The 23,166-nt window shown below is 33.4% G+C and overlaps 2 protein-coding genes across 2 annotated transcripts; one reads left to right on the forward strand and one right to left on the reverse strand.

Annotated features, from left to right (window-relative positions):
- The first annotated feature begins 501 nt into the window (after positions 1–501).
- LOC126969533 (uncharacterized) lies at positions 502–15,674 on the forward strand. Its single transcript, XM_050815017.1, has 5 exons — positions 502–633; positions 6,204–7,049; positions 7,645–7,756; positions 11,216–11,351; positions 14,743–15,674. Exons 1-5 carry the CDS (start codon positions 613–615, stop codon positions 14,897–14,899), a joined length of 1,272 nt encoding a protein of 423 aa, XP_050670974.1. The 5' UTR covers positions 502–612; the 3' UTR covers positions 14,900–15,674.
- A 6-nt stretch (positions 15,675–15,680) lies between these two features.
- LOC126969755 (deoxyribose-phosphate aldolase) lies at positions 15,681–20,739 on the reverse strand. The gene is made up of 6 exons (XM_050815319.1): positions 20,468–20,739; positions 20,198–20,391; positions 19,907–20,039; positions 19,320–19,549; positions 18,377–18,523; positions 15,681–17,062 (listed from the first exon to the last, which is right to left on the reverse strand). The coding sequence occupies exons 1-6, from the start codon at positions 20,493–20,495 to the stop codon at positions 16,901–16,903; spliced, it is 894 nt and encodes a 297-aa protein (XP_050671276.1). The 5' UTR covers positions 20,496–20,739; the 3' UTR covers positions 15,681–16,900.
- Between the last annotated feature and the right edge of the window lie 2,427 nt (positions 20,740–23,166).

Consider the following 23,166-nt stretch of genomic DNA (forward strand, 5'->3'; position numbering starts at 1 on the left):
GCATTTAGAGCTTTGTTTGGGTGGCAGCTGATATTTGATACTTTAAGAACAAGTATATCCTTCAAGTTGAAATAAATTGAAATATGAATAAAAGCTTAAATTTAAATGATTCTACTGTTCCTTTTTATAAAATCTAGGTAAAAACTTTTTATGACAAAAAAAAATACTTTGCAACATTTAGTTATAATTATTTACAGACGAAGCTACGTAAGTACCTAATAATAATTAATCCCTATTGCATAATCAAATTTTTGTTCTATTTTGAATTTGAAATGAGGAAAACGTATCGAAAAAATATTGTTGTTTCAATAGCAACTGTCTTATGAGAATTTAAATGACTGTTCGTTTTGTAAATTGTATATGCCTATAGCACCAAACATTATCTAACAAGTGCAAATCAAAATAAAAGACTGCTTTAATTTTGTTGATGTTATGTTTAATGGAGTGGCGATCTATATAAAATGTGAGCGTGACCGAAGCCCGCCTTCATTATCATTATGACGGAGGCTGTGTGAGAGAGCAACAAATTATATTAAACTATCTAAAGCGAGAATTTAGTAGTGCAAGTTGTACGATCTAATATAACAGTGGATATTGTCGTAGTTTCTCAATATGAAGACTTGTTTGTTTTGGGTAAGTATTAAACAAATATAAATTTATAATAAGTAGCTCAGATATTATTGGTAAGGTTTTGGTCTGGTTGAACTTAAATTCGATTTTTATAAAATTATTTATTTAGGTAAGTATAGATTCTTTTAGATATGTAGCTTTTATGTATAGTTTAAATACTTTAAAGATATAGTTATTATCGCTAAAACGTGATAATTTCTTTATATTTTATTAAAAGAAAGATAGGTGGATACGTTAGCACAAATATAAAAAAATACAGTAAATAAATTTACCACTGCCTTACGGAACCACTGAAAAGAAACCTATCCTAGCGGATAAGCACTTACGTTTGACATAGTAATAAAATATTAAAAATCTGGCATTCTCTTAGATCTAACGCATTATAAATGACGTGATAATGTGTAAAAGTATGTATTAAAAGATATTTATTTTCTCAAAATTTATTACTTTAGAATTCCTTTTGATGTCATTTATAATATACTAGATACTACTACCGCTTTGGAAACAAATGGCGCTGTGAGAGAGAAGAAGCGGTGCAAGAAACTCTCCCGGAATTTTTTTTTTTGCGCGTTTTATAGAAGTTTTGTAGCAAATGAGTTTAAATGATTTTATAGGACATGTTTATGAGTATAATTGAAAATAGATAAAAAAAATAGCAATAAAAAAAATTGCTTCGGAGTAGGTACTCATAGACAGAATTATAAACTAGAGTCTAGACGAACTGACAGCTCGGTAAGGTGTGAGCAATTTTGATTTGTCAATGTGTGCTTTAGTTAGTGGTTTGATTGGGGCTATGGACAGTAGTGGCGGACTGTTTACGACTTGTGAATCAAAATCGTTTACAGTAGCAATACATTCGCTTTCCTTTTCTATCTTCTCTCTCGCACGCTTTGTTTGTTTATATAATATAGTTTCTTGCGCCCATTTTTTTCACGTCTGAGGCAGTCTTTTTTGAATGGGTGGTAGTTTTTGACGTTCAATAAGTGATTTTGAATCCTATCTATATATATAAAAATGAATTGCTGTTCGTTAGTCTCGCTAAAACTCGAGAACGGCTGGACCGATTTGGCTAATTTTAGTCTTGAATTATTTGGGGAAGTCCAGGGAAGGTTTAAGAGGTGAATAAATATGAAAGTGTTCGGAATTAAATAAAAACAGCAATTTTTTTTCCTTTGATGTGTCCCCCATCATCTGATATTTGTTTTGTATGGACATATTTTCTATGAGAGAATTTTTTGACGCACGGTTTGACAGTTCTGCTGTGAAACAATTTCATTACAACAACAGGATGCATATTTTACGAAATAATTCTTGATGATATGAAATATTATTGACAAAATTAATAAAAACCATTATTTATTTATTTATTATATACAGAACAACGTCTGTCGGGTCAACTAGTTTTGAATAAAAATATTTGAATTTGAATATACTCTTAGTATTTTAAGGTATATTAAGTCTATGGTAGGACTCACTATTTAAAAGGAGGCTTTAATGAGCATAAACTTCTACTTTCAGTAATGATAAATAATTGAGAATATAAAATAATTATTTTAATAATATCAAATAACATAATTATTGTAGAGATAATTTGCATAATATATTATTGTCGTTTTAATCGTCGTAATATTGTGTTTCTGTTTGAAGGGAGACGCAGTTAGTGAAATTACCGGGCTCATAAAACTTAACATCTTATGTCTCAATGGGACGGGCAGTTTTTTTTGAATTTTCAAGAACCCTGTTCTATAACAATTTTATATCAATTGAACTTCTTCTCACCCCGTGTCTGCGTCTGCTTTGAAAATGGAATCCTTTATCATTTTTTCATTGACCATCTATCAATGATAGGAGGTATCTATTTGAAAATAATATGAAATATGAATTATATACCTACTTACGTGTGCAGTTAGTTCCTTGTAAAAAATAAAAAAAAAACCTTACCCTAAAATCTTATCACTTGGCTAATAAAACGTAATATTTTAGGTATCTGCTTCCAGTTGAGGCCGTCGAGTTTCTTGTATGTTCTTCTCACGAGCTCTACTTTTTCCGAACATATGGTAGATTGAGTAATTTTAAAGAAATATTTATAGTGACGTTTCAAAAGCGCTAAGTTTAAGAATAATTGAATAAAGTTTATTTGACTTTGTAAATTAACCAAATTATTAGCAAGTTGCAAGTAAAAACTTCATAGTGTTCGTATTATTATTATTATTAGAACCCAAGCCACTTTAGCGTCTACAAAAAGATTGGAGGCGAAATGTAGTACCTTCAGTGTATTTTTTTTTAAATGAAACTTTTTTATTGACCTATGAGGGAAATTTTATATCAAACGTCACGATTTTCGGTTACGTGCCATGTTGTTTTTTTATGAAAGTTCAGTATACTGACGTAAAGAATAATATATAAGTTTGAAAGTGATAAAATTAAAAGACTTATTTGTATGCATGTCTATAATATTAAATACTATTAATTTGATACGGAAAAATAAATGTTTCTTAAGTCCATTACCCTGCAATTTCTGTGAAGTTGTAAATAGCAGAAAAATGATATTATGTCATAAATAAGTTTCATTTCTCACCTGTGTACTTTCATACTCTGGTACACACACATATTTTTCTTCACTTTTTCTATAACACTTTGTTCTTGTTATTTCATAAACCAGAGTCAATCACTCTTGTCTGATGTTTTCTATTTAGGTCGGTATTAAAGAATGCATTTTTTTTAAATAAAAGTAAGGGACGAGACGAGCTGGACGTTCAGCCGATGGTAATTGATTGCCCATTAAAATGCAGTGCCGCTCAGGATTCTTGAAAAACCCAAAAATTATGAGCAGCACTACAATTGCGCTCGTCACCTTGAGACATAAGATGTTAATTCTAATTTCCAAGTAATTTCACTAGCTACGGCGCCCTTCAGTCCGAAACACAGTAATGTTCAACACAGAAATAGGCTCCGTTGGTGCAAAGGAGCCTCCCACATATATCACTGTCTTTATAACAGTGCATAAAAGAGACAAATTATACATAATCACGGATTACTTACATATTTAGAGGCCTTCTGAAATACCATACTATACATGTATACCTCCTTCGTAAGCACCTTGCTAAGTTCTCCGTGGTACGAGTAATCAGCCAGTGATACCAGTTAGTTACGGAAACAGGAAGTAAATCCTAAGAAAAACTCAGTTAATTCAAATTGTAACTTACTATAAAAGTAAGTGACATAAACAAACTTTCTTTACCTTATATAATTGATATGTAATAGTTGTTTCTATTATGTATCGTTTAAACGGAAAGTCGTTGAAAAGTGGAAGTATTTAAATACGGCCTTTGCAATAATTAGCGATTTGTTTTCCTAGCTTTACTTTGTTAGATACACTTTCTTTTGAGTAGGTTGTAGCTCTCAGTACTCGATAGCAGATATTTTGCAAACAATGATTGAGTGGAGTCATAACTTTTAAACAAACAGTAGGTACCTAAATAAAGCATGCATTTCATTCATTTTTACACGCTTTTTATAAGCTTCGCCTGTAAGTATTTATTTTTGTATATTTAGTTTTTTTTAGTATTTATTTTGTTAAAAAACGTTTGTGTTGGAAAGGTTATTATAGCATAAACGATTTTCTTAATGACACCTCGGAATGGGAATAAAGCGAACACCCTCAGGCTCTTTAATTATAAATGTTTATTGTACTGAGTTTCTTGCGCCCATTCTTCTCAGGTCTGAGGCAGTCTCTTTTGAATGGGTGGTAGTTTTTGACGTTCAATAAGTGATTTTAAATCCTATTTTGAATAAAAATATTTGAATTTGAATTATGTTTGTATGTAACCGACTCATTTGGGCGCGATATTGACCAACGGCCAATTTCCTTCAAACTTCGTAGATTTATCGAAGACCGATGACAATACATTAATTTGATATTATCAATACATTATTATTCCATTTTTCCAAGATTTTTGTTAATCTGTATAATTTTCGTGTATCATCCATTATCCAATTTATCTAATATTAGGAAATTTTCGAATACTTACCCAAAAAACAATGCAAATTTAGTCCAAGTTTAAAGAACTAAAAAAAAAACGTTTTTATAAATAAACCAAACAAAAAAAAATATAAAAAAGTGTTTTTAGTTTTTTTAACTACTTTTTATTAATTTCCTGTTGATGTTATGGAAGCCTTAGTAAAATATGATGGCTTTCTGATCATACATTAAATATATAATATTCAGAAGTTAGTTATTTGATACAGCATCTAATTGTTATTTAGCTCAGGACCACAATCGCTCTCAATCTGCGTTGAAAGTTATTGCTTTCTAGGACAATCTTAGAAAGTGAAAAATATATCTACACTCTGCACCATTAACTAACCGCAGTTGACATTTTACAGATTTTATTGTTAATTATTATTTCCTTCTATTTTATCTTTACAAATACAGTATTAGAACAATAATCTACTAAAAGAAGAGAAAGTCTGCTAACGGCCGTTCCCAATATTCTGTCTATCTCTTACTTGAGATAAAAATCGTAACTATCGTTGCCTTTTCTGTCCCAATAAACTTATCGACGGTAACTCACCTTATCCGTACACGCTGTCTATCAATGGGAGGCCGTATAGCTTACCAGCGATAGAAGTTTATATAGAAAAGGCAATTCACTCGTTCCAATATAAGGCGATAAGAATGACTTATTAGACTTAGACGTTAGACAAGTAAAACTCCGCAAAGTATGTTTTTTACTTAGATAATTTATACGTCTAGATAGAGTCTCTTGCTGCTAGACGACCGATAAAAACAGTCTAACGGCCGTTCCCAATATACTATCTACAGATAGAGGTAAATGACTACCTTCTACTGTCAGTAATTAGCTGTCAATATTCTTAAGCTGCCCCAATATACCCGATAAGTCATTCTTATCGTCTTATATTGGGACACGTGAATTGCAATTTCCATACAAACTTCTATCGCTGGTAAGCTATACGTCCCCCCATTGACAGACAGCGTGTACGGGTAAGGTGAGTTACCGGCGATAAGTTTATTGGGACAAAAAAGTCAACGATTGTTACGAATTTTTTCTCAAGTAGGCTACAACCGGAGATACACTGAATATTGGGAACGGCTGTAACAATATTAGTTTAGTATGCATGATAAGCTACGTCTTACACTTGCAATATGTATGACACTTTGTGTTAGTGTGCGTGAATTGCTTAAAATAGAAGTTAGTTCTAAACTCAACTTTTCTCACGTTTTCACAACTGTCATAATCTATCTAGACGGATAAATCATCATTTAGTTGCAACTAAAATACCTAAAAATTTTTATATCGTATTTTTATTTCAACTACTCAATCCATTAATATTTTATTATTGTGTGGTTTCGGTGGATGGCTTAGTAAGGCAATGGATGTCATTCAATGTTGAACTTTTATTTTAGTTTCATTTTACTGTTTTTTCTCATTGTGACACACTTTGCTTGATCGAAAATTACGTCGCATGACGCAATAGTTTCGTTTATTTCTTATTGACGCAGGTTTCGATCTCGGATTGACTTTTTATTAGTTGTAACTGTCTTTTTTTAGGTTTACGTCATCAGCTTACAGGTCGCTGCGATCAAAGTGCCAATCGAAAATTTAGACGAAAATATATCGCATTCTACACAACATGAAATTGTCGAACAACTAGAAAGCAAACCAATATATTATTTGAACGATGAAAGTACTGCTGGTAGCTTTTTAGTACCACCTAATGAGCAAAATACCTTTGATACCTTAAGCTCTGGAATTGCAGCACCGGCTACTTTTTTATTACCACCAAATAATGAAAAAGTTATCGAATATTATGCACCCACAGAATCTATTGAACAAACCGATTGGTATCCCATTGCTCCTGATATGCCGCAAACAGTCTCCTACCCAATCGGTGTACATAAGCAAGAACCAATGGAATTCAATGGTAACTACAGAATTAGTAAAGTTTTGGAGAGAAATATAGTACCTGTACCCTCGAGGATACTTTTGCCACCTGCAGAAGATGCACCAAACTTCTATTTTGTTGATCCATCGTTAGTAGAATCTGAAGAAAATGTAAACAAAACCAGATCCAATACTCAAGCTCAGGCGCCGCACATTAAGTCAAAAGTTCGACAACACTCACAAAAACAAAATACTCCTTTACTACACAGGAATCCAACGGGACTTTATCCTAAAAAGTTTGCTGGCGGCTTCAACCCTGTTCCCATTCCTATAGCACAATACGCCGACGGAAGTTTGGCTGTAATACCGAAAGCTAAGCCTGTTAAGCCGTTAAAACCAGTGCCAAGCGTAGACGGTGTGTATTTAACGCCGGTAGATAATAAAAAGATTTATCTTTTCGAGCAAGAAGAACAAAAACGAAAACTGAAGCAGCTACACAAAGGTCACGATAAGGTAACTAAGTATTTATTTAAATGGAAATTTATGTCATGCTGTTTGTGTGTACGTGAGATACATTTTATGCTGACAGAACGTTATCATTCGTTGGCAGACCCTAGGGGTTAGTAGATACCTAATTTGATTTATAAAAGACTTACGACATTTAAGCACGTAAACAATCCAATTGTAGTAATCAAATTTGCAAATAAAAATACCGATAAATAACATAATTCGAGAACAATTCCACTCTCTTTTATGTTTATGCTGGCCATAGGAAACAATATAGGAAAATATAATTATAAAAGCTTAATGAAACAGATTTATCACGTAACAGTAATGAAAGAATATTGCATGAATTCTAAGCTTTTTATATTATCGTAGTAACCAAATATAACCAATATCAATATCAATCCTTTCATGAGCGTAAACATTATTCGATGACAAAAGCGTTACGCTCGAAAATTGATTCAATATGCTTTCTTTCCGGTTCAGTTGTTTAATATGGCCCTTATCTAGCCGTTTTAATCAAACATTATTCGTGATACTTTTTCTTCATAGTAAGAGAAAACTGGGGAACTTTCATTGGATATAAATTACAATAATATTGCAGTTTAATAATATGGCTGCACCGATGTCGGAAACGCATAACAACAATTATGAACGAGGGCGTCAACCTGCGCCGGAACAGGAAGCTTCGGAGACTACTCATGATCAACCTGAACGTAAGTTTTTCATTAAAACCCCCCACTTTAGTTATTGTAATGCAGTTTTTTAAATGAAAATTTATTGTCGCTTTGGGCATTTTTTGGTAGGGACAAATCGTATGACTTTGAATCACCGACATCAATATGCTTATATATAGTTATACACTTTTTGGATGGGTGAAATCTCGTGAGTTCGCGTCACATAAATGCTTATAGCAGTATATCTGTAGCTATACAGCTGACGTATTGTGCAACATTAGTGCCGCGTATCTTATAAGTGAAATTGAGTAGATTTAGTGAAAAGTTCAATGTATATAAACTGCGCATTCTTGAAATAGGGTTTTTATCAGATATTATTGAAAATAAGTTTTAAAAATATGAAATTTAAAATTTGAATACTAAAAATTCTAAGTTTCCACTTCTATCGATAGTCTTTACAACTGGCATTTTTTTTAACTGATCAGAACGCTATAATACTGAATGTAAACCCAGACGAATTACATACACAAATCGGTATATTTGTAGACCGTATCTATTTATTATAAGTCTACTCACAAAATTATTGTCACAAGAAAGTTTTACTATGTACGTATTGCTGATGTTATAGTTACTCAATAGGTACCATTAATTTGTAGACAGTTTAGTGCCAAACTGTGCCTAATCTACTATATTTTCATAGGTATTCTTCTTTAAATTTTATCCAGGAGGTAGGTTATCAAGGCTTTTATCTACATCCGATAAATTGTAGCACCTCACTAAATTCTTAAAAAATATTTTAAATGCAATCATAATTATTTATTTACTTTATTAGGAGCAATAAACAGTAACACAATAATATTAAACTATAACTAATACATATAAACCTTAATTATTAATTTTGAAACCAACTAGTGAGTAGTAGGTAGTTAGTGTGATTTGTGATTTTCATTATTATAACACTAGAAATAAGAGATTGCTTGTAACTAATTCTAGTAGGCTTCATAAGATACATAATAGCTTTAAGGGTAAATGTATACACTTCTATAATAAAGTCCCAGCCACTGTTCAGGCATTATCTATAAATAAATTTAAATGTTTTATAAAAAATGTCTCTGTCGTAAATCCTATTACTCCACTGCTGAATATCTAAATGATCAGACAGCCTGGGACTAGATTGTGATTATTTTATAGCGATAGAAATGACTGTACGATATTGTATATTTTTATTGAAAAGAAAAAAATAATAATGCTGGGAGAGTTTCTTACGCCGCTTCTTCTCTCTCAGAGCGCCATTTATTTCCGAAGCGGTAGTAGTATCTAGTAGTTATTAGAAATGACATCAAAAATAATTTAAAGGAATCAATTTTGAGAAAATAAATGCCTTTTATGCCTATTAACTACATAAGCCACAGATAAATTATATGAGAGAGACATAAACACGTACATCTCTAAATAAATAAATAATAATAATAAACAAAAAATAAAATGTATGTGTTCAGTTGTTTTATTCTCAAGTTTAATTTATAATGATTTACATATGACTTAATAATTAATAACGCTATTTATATAAATAATAATAAAATAGAACTTAAATAATCTAACAAAATTAATTAATTACAAATAGAAAATATCATTAAAATCGCTAGCGGCAGGTAAGGTGCCCATGACGCTGGCAACGTTACCTCTTTGTATGGCCAAACTTATCCTTTGACAGAGATACGTACCAGATCTTGTGTCACCTGTTAAATCGGTTAGACGCCTGGATAGCTCTTTTACGAGTTTTTGTGCCGATGAACCCCAAGGACCCGTCGTCTCCACCCCAAAGGGAACAAATATGTATCCATCACCGAGTGATGCATATTTCCTCCGCTTTAGGTTTTCGGCAGTTTCCGCCGCTGCACCTCCCACTCTAGATGAATGTTCAATATGAGAGGGGGCTAGCGTGTCCACACAAGTCGCATCCCACGCCAGTGGCTTTCCACGACTCCAAGGAATCAACGTCATGCCATCAGGCCTCTTACCATCGTCACGTGAAATTCCACTCGGCTCTAGGATAGCCGGCACGTTGACGGTAGTAAAGGCCCGACGCAAGACGTCATTTAAGGCGGCATGGCGTGAGAGTCGGCCCGCACTGCGGCGGCAAGATAAGCCATGGTGACCAAGGCTGTCTACATTGCCTCCGCAGCGGCACATATGGGGAACTGTTCTAGGGATACCCAGGCGTAAACCAACTGCGATTGAGAAGCTGGAATTATCGAGAAGTGTCCATATGTTACTCGAAGGAGTGGCCTGAAGCCTGACCCTGAATCTCGTTCGCTAACAGCATTAAAACGAGCCTGATCCGAAATATTGTAACTTGATAAAAATATCCTTTTGTAAATGATTTTGCACTGTGGCTCATCCCAAAGCTTTTGTGATCGCATGTTTAAAGGGTTATTTTCATTTGGACAGGCAACTTTCCAAGCATTTTTAGCAGTTTTTTTATGTTTAGTAACAATTAAAATAGAAATGAGAAAAAAAAATATCAATGCATAGTACAGATTATGACGGCTGTGATAATAAATATTATTGTTTATTACATAGGCATCGGTTATTAGCTTTAATTTACTATACAGGGCGTCCCAAAGTTATGGGACATGAAGGGAAATTACCTTAAATATCGTAAATAGGGTGTTAGTTTAAAAGCGTTACGAGAACGTGGGCGAGTTACAAACAGAATTATGCCATATCATATCGAGTATCCACCATAAAATGATAAGAAAATGAAAAGGCAGCGGACTCATTAAAAGATTGGCGATTTGCGTAAGACAAGAGGGATCACATTTTGAGCATTTAATTAAGTAATTAATTTACAAAAAAATACCCTTAATTGACTACTTTCTCATATCTACATATCATAAAAGTAGGGGTGTTTTTTACATTTAAGTCGGTTCGATTCGCAGACGAGGCCGAGGCAAGAAATTTTTAGAAAATCTTTGAATGCAGAATTACTAACTTTTAAAAATAGCATAGTCTTCTTTCAGTAAAATACCCTATTTACTATATTTAAGGTACTTTCCCTTCATGTCCCATAACTTTGGGACATCCTGTATACTATATCTAAATAGATAAACAGTTATTATTGGTTTTTGTAGCTAACTAGCCGGTGACCGGTGCTTTTCGCTTCAGCTAAGCAAATATATATATATATATATATATATATGTGTGGGTACATATACTGTAAAATTTCATTAAAAACTTTAAATATTTTTTATTAAATATCTCCTGAGTTGGATCAAACCGCACATAGTGTGCAAAATTTTAACTATTAAAATCATTTGATTAGTTAGGAGTTCCTCGCGGACAAAATACGTGACATGAAATTTTTTAATAAAAGATAATAGGTATCTACTTACGTGTTATTATATATATATATTTCTTTTGACAAATAGGCCTTCCTATCCTGCCACCAATTGCTTGAGCCTGCCTAAATATATAATAGTTATATTTTAATTTCAGCCAATGTTCACGCTAAGCCGAATGGCAAGGTGAGACAGGTGTATGTTCCAGCTAATAAAGGCGAAAGAACAGAGTTCAGGATGCATGGAATGAATGGACCACACAGTTACCAGTTTGGTTTTGACACCGGCAAAGGGTATGAATGTAGTGACTTGTAGTAATAATAATAATAATAATAATAATAAAGCCATTTATTCCATATCTCTAAAAAAAAGTGAACATTTGAAATATTGTTAGTTTTTTTTTGTTAGTATTATTTGCTTAATCTAGGTTTTTAGTATAATTTTTATTTAGTTACATTTTTAGATATGAATCCCAGATTGGGTAAAGGCCTCCTCCAACTTCATCCACAACTTTCTGTCAAATGCTTTCTGCATCCATTCTTTTCCTGCTGATTGTGCTATGTCATCAGCCCACCGATTTATTGGTCTTCCTACATTTCGTTTTCCTGATGTTGCAATACCGTGCAATATATCCAGCCCATTTCCATTTAAGTGCACTGGCATGTGTGAGTGCATCGGTGATCTTGGTTTTCTGTCTTATCCTGGCGCTTCTTACTTTGTCTATCTTCCTTATTTTTAATAAGCTTCTTTCCATTGCTCTTTGATTACTCGTAATCATCTGCTTGACTTTTTCTGTAAAGGTCCTGAGTGACTTCTAGTATTCTTCTATTATTTTTTATACATTATCTATCATTTATACATTATTTTTAAAGATATTTAACTTTCACACAAATTATCTAACCAAGCGTTTGGGGCTAGCCGCTAGATGATTTAATTAGCCATGCCAGACAATGATATACAATCACAATACAAGTAAGAACAGTAGTGTAACTCATTTGTCTCCTTGAAATTTATACCTACGACGGACGGAGCGTTAGGGTCACATACAAAAAGATGGTGGCGTACGGCGTGGCACTCCATAGTTTTGTCTTCCCAAGATTGCTTAGCGGCCTTGTAAATCGTGTGTTCTTAGAAGCTAGGCCTCTTGCTCACTACGATATGAGGTCTTTTTTATGAGAACAATTGACGTGACGAGCAAGACGATAACCTGATAGTAACCGGTAGTCTATAAGTCCTGCCCATTACAATGGAGTTGCGCTCAGGATGCTTCAAATGCTTCTAAAAATTCTAAGCAGTCACTTTAAAACATAAGTTATTAAGTCATTGGTCAGTAATTTCACTAGCTATGGCGTCATGCAAACCAAAACAAATATACAGTGCTTTCATACCATTACGTAGCGGCAAGATAGACTCGCTGTGATTTCCATCTAGCATCCTGTGCAAAGGAGCCTCTCTGTATTTCGGTCGTCATTTGCACAGTATAATTAAAATTTTAGGTACAAGCCATTACCCTGTGTAATTGATAATATTAATTAATGTATCTAATTGTTGAGTTTTTGTCGATTCATCTCAGCATATTTTGTGAAAATAAATGCCTTTTATGCCTTCATAAGCAACTGCTTAACTGTATAACTATACGGATCGGAATTTTTGTTAAAATTGTGAAATTAACTTAAAGAGTTAACATCTTATGATGACAGCCGCTATCGCAGTGTCGCTAATTTTGATTATTCAAGAATCCTGTGCGGGCACTATTTCATGGGCAGAGAGCCCACATAAGTCATAACCATGATTTATCGTAATGCTTACCCTGTCAATTATCACCAAATAACCAACGCAGACTTTAGCTGTGGGACTCACGTAAAGCCTAAATGCCTACCCACTAAACACCACCTCAGGTTGGCTTTGGGCAAGTGCACTCGAAGCCTTCATGGAAGGCGACCTTCTCTTGGGAAGATAGAATATCCAAATATTATCAGCTTGGGTAATTAAATACAACCACAAATAGTTATATCAGTATGACGAGCTATGCATGGTATTTATTTTTAATTTTAGTAGTAAAGCCTCATTTTTACATAATAATATGAATCTTGATAAACTTTAAGGCCGGTTTCAGTGCGACACCGATCGTTGGTGCGTACGATACGTCCTGACGATACGAATTAACCGACCGTCAGTTTATATGATTCAGTGCCCTCCTGACCAACAAACTGACCTGACTGGTACAGTCGAAATGGATGCAAATTAATTAAACTATTCGATAGTTTAATTACTGTTTATTATCTTTGTAGACATTTTAGGAACAGTAGACGTAGATATCATGTTCACCCAATCGTCGCTAAAACAGCATAACAACAATTACATTTACTATTTTATATTCATTATTTCGCGAAGGAAAAGAATTTTTTTAAATTACTTCAGAATGTTGATCAAAAGTTTTGATTAATTATAGGCGAAATTACAAGGCAAATTGAAACATCAAAACTTATTTCGAGCTCCTGTATTGGTTATCCTGTTGTGTTTCGCGAAGTCGAATTTCGGTAATTAAACGGTGTCGATATATTTGTTCATGTTCAGTACGAAAGCTTTTTTAACGACGATGATACAGACATCCGTACGGTCGGTCCACCAAACGGTACAGCACTGAACGCGATCATGAAATTCATATATTTCCCAGCGCGTCGGTGGACTGACGGCACGCATGACGGTCCTCGTACGCAGGGCGTAGCAATATACGCATGCGTACAGTCGGTCTAGCACTGTACGATTAATTAATTTTCATATAAATGACAAGCGCGACTGACGTACGCACCGACGGTCGGTGGAGCACTGAAACCAGCCTAACAGTTTGTTAGCAAGTATAAGTACAAGTCATCTCTAGTCTGGCGCACCCCAGTACCTGCGCGATCCATTTGACCGCGTGCAACGCAGAGCAGCTCGAATTGTCGGGGACCCAGTGCTCTGTGAACGGCTGGATCACTTGGCGTTGCGTAGAGACGTCGCTTCATTGTGTGTCTTCTACCGCATTTATCACGGGGAGTGTTCCGAAGAGCTGTTCAACCTGATTCCTGCCGCTGAATTCCACCTTCGCACGACACGCCACAAATTAGGATATCATCCCCACCATCTGGATGTGTGGCGGTACTCCACAGTGCTGTTTTCAAGGAGCTTTCTTCCTCGTACTACTAAGCTGTGGAATGAGCTTCCTTCAAAGCATCAACCAACACATAATAGTTCTTTCTCTCAGTTATCCCAAACAGCGCTTTCATGGTGGATCAGACATCGCGATCAGTATAAGATTTTTATGATATAAGAGATTTGAGTAAAAGAAAGGAGAAATGAAAATCAATTTAACACTTCTAATTAACTTTCAAAGTGAAGGGTATTAAACTTGGATAATTTATTCGTGTAGATAGTCTCTTGCTGCTAGACAACCGATGAAAACAGGCCAGGTTTATTTCTTTGTGTGCGTGGGAAGCTACGTACTACACTCGCGATTTGTATGTCACTTTGTGTTAGTGTGCGTTCATTCATTCATTGCTCAAAATAGAGGTTAACAGTAAACCTCAATTTTTTCAACGTTTTCACAGCTGTCACAGTCTTAAAAGTACAAGACGCTGTCTAACAATCTAACTGATGTAAAAGAATGGGTAGGTTAAGTTTAACGCGGGTTATATTTTTCAGAAAAAACCGCCAGTTTCGTTTTGAGGAGCGCGACAACGATGGCCACGTGAAAGGACACTACGGCTACGTGGATAAGTACGGAAAGCTGCGAGTTGTGAACTATGACGCCGACCCTCAGCTAGGCTTTAGAGCTGAAGCACCAGTTGTTCAAGAATGAGTGTCAGGCAAATTGCTTGCATGACACTGGACTTACTGTTAAGTTTAATTGTAGTTAAACAAAGATTAATTTATTTAGATTTAAGGCCTCTGAGCTATTCGTGTGCCAAAAAATTAGGTATTTAAAAATCTAGATGCACCCCTACTTTAAATATGTTTTCTCGATGTTATGTCATATTTTTAAGACGGTCTCTTATCACATTACGTAGGTAGGTATTTTTTATATATTATAAAAACAATTTTCTTGGAAGATTGCTCCACCCACGCTCACACAAAAAAACACAACATTATAGTACTAAAACACAACATGCGACTGTGCTGTTGAACACGCCAAGCGTGTTTTTAAGCATCTCATCAATGACCATAAATTCATTAATTACTAGACCAAATGACATTTATTCTAAAATTAACTTAACGTAAGCATACCGTTTCAATCTTTGTTTGCAACCTTAATATGTAAATAGACAGTAGCTTAAAGCATATCAAAGAAAATACTAAGGCTGATCCAAAATTAACAGTGAATATAAAATATGACATTTCTACATGTGAATTTTATTTGATTTATTTATTAATTAAATGATTTCTCTAATTACCCATTTTTATTGGCCTATAGATTTGCATTCCGTGCCATCAATAAATTTAAAAAAGGTAATTCTTCAACTGTTATTGTAAATAAGATTAGGGGTGTGTTATTTTGTGTCACGGAATGTATATTAATCATTATACTTATTAATATTAAAATAAAAACATAGCTAATCAAAAAATAAATTTTATTTCTCCACTATTACGTTAAAATATAATTCTTCACAAATCTAATCACGATCTAGAACCTTCTTTGGTTTAAATAGTAATTCCCTAATTTAATAAAAAAAATCTATAAAACTATAATTATTTATCAATATTAAAAAATGGCACAAAAATTAGTTAAGGATATGTTAAACCTTATTAATTGTATTTTAGTATTTGTGATTCAGAACATGATTAAATTATTGTCAATAATTTGTTTTTTATTTCTATCATTAAGGAGTGAGAAGAAAGTGTTTATTTATAAACTATATCAGTAGACGGTTTAACATCGGAATGTAGAAATAAGTAAGTAATGTAAATATATAAAATTATCTTTTAGAATTAATTATCATTTTGATAGTAATGAGGAATGTTTTACTTATTAATAACTGTATAATATAATAATCCTACTAATATTATAAATGTGAAAGTTTGTATGTCTGGATGTATGTTTGAACTTCTTTAACGCAAAATCTACTGAAAAGATTTTGAATGAAACTTTACAATAATATAGCTTACATACCAGAATAACAAAATAGGCTATAATTTATAAAACTATAGTGTGAATTATACAAAATATAAAAGAAGTGTGATTGTTACTAATGAATACAACTAGCGCCATCTCTTATCAACTAGCAAGGAAAAGATAAATACAATTTATATGGCACAACAACGTTTGCCGGGTCAGCTAGTTATACATAGATATTTGTAATCATAATAAGGTGTCAGATCCAAAAAAGTAAATGACTACACTAATTTCAAAACCTCAATGCCCGCGGCGGATATGTCGTATATATCTACCGTATACCCTTTCTCTCATACTTACGAGAATCATAGTGACAGTTTTTTCTTGTGATGTTAATATAATAATGTATATGCAGTTTACGCTTATTAGAAGCAACGACAATCAAAATGATATGTTGTCGCAAAGCAATCACTAAAATGGGAATTACGAATATTGAGAATTTATTTAACACTTTGATGTACCTAACCATAATTTTAAACTTAGTCTACACTCTTACACATTCAGTAAGTGAGTAGTATTAAGTATATGGCACCGAGGGCATCAAATGTTTGACATAAACATAAAATTATCCATGAAAATTCAACAATAATAACATAACAACTACTTACTACCCAATTATAAAAATATTAATTAAAATTACAAAACTTGATAAAAAAAAACAATAAAAAACAAAATAGCAGACAAAGAGTATTAAGATTCCAGTTCTTTTTCAATAACTCCTAGTAGACTTGAGGCTCCGATTCTGAAGAGTTTCGGTGTGAGCCATTCATCTCCTAGTTGTGATTTAATCAGTATTAACCAGTTGACAGCATCTCTTGCTGTTTTAATTCCACCCGCTGGCTTCAGTCCCACCTTGAACAAAGAATGTAGTATATTTTCATCTGGTTTTAATGTGAATAGGTCATGGAACATGCCGACAGCCCAGACAGCTACAAGATGTTAGTTACCATTAGCTAACCATAGCAGTGACAATATCAGGCATACACATGTAATAAGTAACACAACTTCACTTTTAGGTACAAAAAGTAGGTTGTCAATCGCTCACCACAACACGATATTTTAAATAAAGTGTTACCAGCGGTGGAGTTACACTAGGGGCAGTTGGGGCAAGTGCCCAGTGTGGCAAATTTTGAAAGTGAAAATATTTTTTTTTAGTCTTATCAAGATTGCTCAATATAATTAATTAATTCTGTTAATTAATAATTTTTGGTTTAATTGATAATTCAAGAAATGCAATTTATCCATTATTTGTAAATTATAATTTTGCCACGTTTAGTAAATATTAATAATAAAAACGATTTAAACAATTACTTTCTTGGAGATTTAAAATAATAATCGATGTTTTTATTAAAGAAATTTAATTAGTATTTTTTTTGATAAAGTTTCTGCAATAAATTGGTTATTTTAGTTATGAAAAATTAAATATATAAACTATAAGTGTAAAATTCCCGTATTGGGGCGGATTTTTTCCAGGTGCCCAGGGGCGGCATTAAGTTTAAAGCCGGCCCTGAGTGTTACATTATCTAACTACAATTACTTTTGTTAAAAACATGCTTTAATAATGTCCATGATCTATTTTAAGGCAAAGTAAATATTAGATCATTTTATCTGCAAACAACAACCAACCGCTGCTAATGTCATTCCTGGCTTGATCATGTTCATTTCAAGTACATTGATATGTTGGGAAACTTAAAAAATAATAAACAGGTTAAGCAATTAAGTTTCTACTAAATTCGCCAAGTTTCTAATTTCTTATATATGTACAGCCATACTCTTATTGATTTAAAAGAGTGGCTGTCAAGTTTCTTGTAAGTTTTTCTCACTAGCTCTGCTCTTTTCAAACATAGTAGATTCAGTAATTTGCAATTACAGTGTTCAAAAGCTCCTAGTTTAAGACCACAAATTTGGATACTGGCAAATTTGTGGTGTGTCTCAACAGAAGCCACAGCATGAAGAATAGAATTGAATTTATGAAATAAGTTTAAAATGGTTAATGTTTATCAATACATGCAAAACAATTGACGCTTGAATGTGAACAGGGGAAAAATGTGAAATAAGGTATGTACAGGTGAAACCACTGACAAAGTGCAATTTGTGGTGTGATGTTTAACTAATACAGTTCCTTTTCTAAATTACTTTAGAATGTTACCAGGAACATAATATTACCTTTCTGCCTTTCATCTGGTAGTAATCTTGGATTGCTCTGCACATAACAAGGCCGACAGGCAGAGTAGCATTGACAGCTTCTTTGCCAGTTGATGTTTTAATAAAGTCCGCTCCAGCTAACATAGACACCATTGAAGCCATGTACACCTATAACCATTAACATAGCAATATTAAACTTTATCCAAAAAGGCGGAAACAAATAGTTTATTATGTTCTTAAGTTTTCTTTGCCAGGGAGGCTTCTTTTTAAATCACTCGGTTACTGAGACATATTATGTCTCAAAGTGATGAACACAATTGTGATGCTGTTCAGCATTTTGGTAGAATTTCAATTTCAATAAAATTTAATAAAACTTAAGAGCTGTATGTCATTGTTACAGTTGTGTGTCACTTACAATGAGATGAAAGCCTTGTTTGTCTACTATTTTTCTTCTTATAAATTAAAGTATGCACAGAAGGAGGAGTGATGATTGAGACAAATTCCTTACTAATATAATATGTAGAGTTGGCAACCCGCTCATAGTGTATTCACCTTAACTATTTCTCTTGCAATACAATCTATATACAGATGATATTGCCAACATTTATAAGTATTCACATTAAACATTGTATTTATTTGAAAGCACATTGATTTGACAGATGTATTGATTGTGCCACAGACACATCTCACTTTTTTTTTTATGGAATAGGAGGACAAACAAGCGTACGGGTGACCTGGAGTTAAGTGATCACCGCCGCCCACATTCTCTTGAAACACCAGAGGAATCACAAGAGTGTTGCCTGCCTATAAGGAAGGTGTACGCGCTTTTTTTGAAGGTACCCATGTCCAAGGAAGCTCATTCCACAGATTTGTAGTATGAGGAAGAAAGCTCCTTGAAAACAATTTTTGATGATTTGATATTAAAGGCTTATTTCCAATTAAGAAATTATTTTGTCTTTCTTACATTTTCATATGTCCCTAGTTCTCCAACACCAAGTATAACTTTTAAGTGTGCTTTACCGCAAGCATTTCTCATTTCTAACACTTCATTGTACAACATGTCCCATTTCCCTCCTAGAACTAAGCTTCTATCTAATACAACATCAATTTCATTTGCACCCTTTGAAATAGCAAATGAAATTTCTTGAAGTCTTGAGCATAATGGATATAAGCCAGATGGAAATCCGGTTGCAACTGGAAAGTAATATGAAAAATATATAAATATTTTAATCTTAATTTTTTTTATTAATTTATTTTTATCATTATATTTTTTTTTCTACCGTAATTTGTAAATGATATAATGAGTATTATAGGTATTATTAGAGTAGTGATTATATTATAAACAAATTTAACTAAGTTTCCCAATCTTATCATGGGTCTTTTGAAGAAAACTTATTAAATCTAAAGAAAAACTTTTTTTCTATTATTATTAGTATTGTTACTTGTGTTCAGAGCTGATTCTGGGCTGTACCATGTGCTTAAGGGCAGTGCACCTTCAAAAATATGAAAAATGAGGCCACTAGCAATTTTGCACATCTAATGTTTTCATACCTGATGCTATATTGATTTCATTGTTCAGTTTCATACGTTTCAGAGTCTCATATGCATCATATACACGATTAGGGTAAACACACACAGCAGCAGTTTTTATTTTGTTACCATGTTCCTGTAATGGTTTGGCAGCCTGGAATGTTAAAATAAATACTTTTTATCTATCTAATGCCATCAACATTTTACTTATATGTCTATCCTTCAAGTTAGTTAAAACAAGATTGCGTGTCTCTATAATAAAGTACATACTAAGCATAAATGAATTAAGATTAAAATAAATTTAATATTCACCTTTACACAAAGCCTTGTGACATTTGAATGAGTGTCATCACCTGACAATGTAGTAAGATCTATGAGAGTAACAGCTTTTATAAGCCATTTCTTGAAGTTTTCTTTTTCTTGTACTTTATATTTATCAAGTATTACTTTAACTTGATGTTCTACACTATGTTTCACAATGTGTACATCTTTTAAGATTGCTTCATCTGCAAACACATGATACATCAGGAATTTTATCTAAATAGTAGTTATGTAATGTAACTTCAATATTTTTTATCTTACCCAGACATGTGCTTGTTACAAGAACCATGATAGAAGACTAATAACAATTGTAAATCGGTAGAATGGTTAAGTTATTTGACTTCAGGAATAGTAAGGTAAAATCAAAAATTAGTCCTCTAATTTTACTTGTTTTGAATATGTATGATTTTTAAATGAAGAACACGAAAAGTTTTACGTTACAAGCAACATTAAGTACAAACGAGCTACAATTTACCAAGTATGTAACTACATAAAGTTGTAACTTGTAAGTACCTACTACCTAGTTGCTAAGTTCAAAGTTGACTTGTAATTTGTAAACAAATAGCTTTATTCAATTTTTTTTTTTTGGAGTTTATGGCCTGGTATCTAGACCTTTAGGCCAAGTCTTGGGTATTTTTATTAGGTATATTATAATTTCCCGACTGTATTTTTGATGAATTTATATGTAGAGGCACGTAATAGGATCTATTTTTCAACATATCACTCAGGCGGCGGGAGGGATCTTGCACTGTCAATTGATTTTGCACTATTTCACTAATTTCACTGACAAGAATCAATCTGTCAAACGAAAAGCACTCACATTTAAATATGAAATGTTCGATATCACCAACAGAATTATTGCAGAAGGTGCAGTAGCTACTCTCCACTATGCCCAACCGAGCCAGGTGGGCCGGGACGGTGGAGTGACCAAAACGCAGTCTGTTTATAGTCGTAATAAAGTCCCGATTGGCCATTTTCAATTTGTTATACCATGGTGCCACAGGTAAGTTTGCTTGAATATTTCCATACCATTTACCCTTCTGTTCTTGGTCTTGTTTCCAAAATTCGACCCATAAACTATTGACCTGGTTGTCAATAGATTGATAGCAGTCGGTCAAAGGTACTTTTACTATGGAGCTAACATCCAACATGTTGGTTCCATCACGTGCAATCTTATCTACTGTCTCATTTCCTGTTATGCCCCTATGTGATGGAATCCACATGAAAGAGACCTTTATAGGGTATAACTAAATAACAATTTTTTTATATTATACAATATATAGTTTTTTTTAAAGTCAAATCTGAGATTGGTTAAACTTTGGACCAAACTTAAACTGTCTGTTAAAATTAAAAAATTATTAAAACTATTTATACGTGCAATCCACTTCAGGGCCTCGAGGGCCGCATATACCTCTGCAGTGAAAACACTGCACTTAGGGTCCAGAAGAAAACTTTGACCAAACTTGGATTGGGGATCATAAACAGCACTGCGCGAACAAAGAGCTCACTTTTGCTACCATCTGTATACAAAGTATAGTAGTTATTGTTGGAAAGAAAACTTAATAATTCACAATTATTAAAAATTTTTTTAGTAACAATATTGGTCTCAAATATAATAGAGGAATATGGGTATGAGTAGCATGTCCACTTTGATTGTTTAATTACATTTTTAAAATCTTCATTCATTTGCAGTACAATGAGAGGTAGTACTGGGAAATAACCTTGTAAAAGATCACCTCCCGAAGTCTGCTGAGCCAAGCATTGTACAGGAAAAGGTACTATTTTTTTGAGAACATTATCATTACCAGATAACAGCTTTAGTAAATATCTTTCTATTAGCAGAAGTCTTCTAAGACACAGTGGCATTATTTTGGTTTCAACTTCCATAGCTTGTATGGGAGTTGAACACATAGCCCCAGAAATAATTCGCAGAGCTTTGTTTTGAATTATGTCTAGTTTTTTTACACAACTACTATTTGAATAGGCTAAACAACTGTAGTCAAAGTGGCTTCTGACTATAGATTTATATAGCATACTTAAAACTTTGGGGTCTGCACCCCAAGTCACACCAGCTAAACATCTTATAATATTTAAGCCCTTAAGAGAATTAGTTATAATGTGATTGATGTGTAAAAAAAGTTTGTTATCAATGACAACACCCAGGAATTTATGATTAGGTACAACTGAAATTGAATGATTATTGTAGAGTATGCCATTAGAGGGAAAGTCTTTACTAAAAATCATGGCCTTGCTTTTGTTGGGGTTAATCTGTAGAGCCAACCTGTCATTATAATATATGTACAATTGATCTAAAGCATTATTTATACTATTTATAGCTCTATCAACATTATGGTCTGTACAATATAGTACAAGATCATCTGCAAATTGTAAAATATTTACACCTTCTATATTTACAAAATTAAGAATTTGACTTGTATATACATTGTACAGCAATGGAGATAATGTAGCCCCCTGCATTGTACCTTTGGAGACCCTTCTTGGACCATGGAGAATATTATTATGCCTTACATACAAAATTCTATCTGTTAAAAAATTAAATAACCAATGGCAAAGTATGCCTGGTATACCAATGTCAGAAAGAACTTGAACCAAAATGCCAGGGTCTACATTATCAAACGCACCATGAACATCCAGAAAAACACAAACACTGGACTTATTATTTTTTGTGGCATATTTCAGATCTGACAAGAGAGAGATGAAGCTGTCAGCACAACTTCGGCCTCTCCGGAAGCCATATTGAACATGTGGAATGATGTTGTTCACCTCTACATAATACTCAAGATGCATCTTTATCATGTTTTCATTAAGCTTCCCAACACAAGATGACAATGATATGGGACGATATGAGTTAGGATCTTCAGGTGGCTTGTCAAGCTTAAGTAGAGGGATTACACACTGTGTTTTCCAAGATTTAGGAATTTTCTTTAAGTGCCAAAGAC

Source organism: Leptidea sinapis, chromosome 1, assembly GCF_905404315.1.
Source record: "Leptidea sinapis chromosome 1, ilLepSina1.1, whole genome shotgun sequence".
NCBI classification, from domain to species: domain Eukaryota; kingdom Metazoa; phylum Arthropoda; class Insecta; order Lepidoptera; family Pieridae; genus Leptidea; species Leptidea sinapis.

Coding starts and splice junctions, on each gene's coding strand:
- LOC126969533 (XM_050815017.1), top strand. CDS start 613: ATGAAGACTTGTTTGTTTTGG. Junction 634..6,203: donor TGAAGACTTGTTTGTTTTGG/GTAAGTATTAAA, acceptor GTCTTTTTTTAG/GTTTACGTCATCAGCTTACA. Junction 11,352..14,742: donor GGTTTTGACACCGGCAAAGG/GTATGAATGTAG, acceptor TATATTTTTCAG/AAAAAACCGCCAGTTTCGTT.
- LOC126969755 (XM_050815319.1), bottom strand. CDS start 20,495: ATGGTTCTTGTAACAAGCACATGTCTGG. Junction 20,392..20,467: donor TGTAACAAGCACATGTCTGG/GTAAGATAAAAA, acceptor ATGTGTTTGCAG/ATGAAGCAATCTTAAAAGAT. Junction 19,550..19,906: donor TGAAATCAATATAGCATCAG/GTATGAAAACAT, acceptor ATTACTTTCCAG/TTGCAACCGGATTTCCATCT.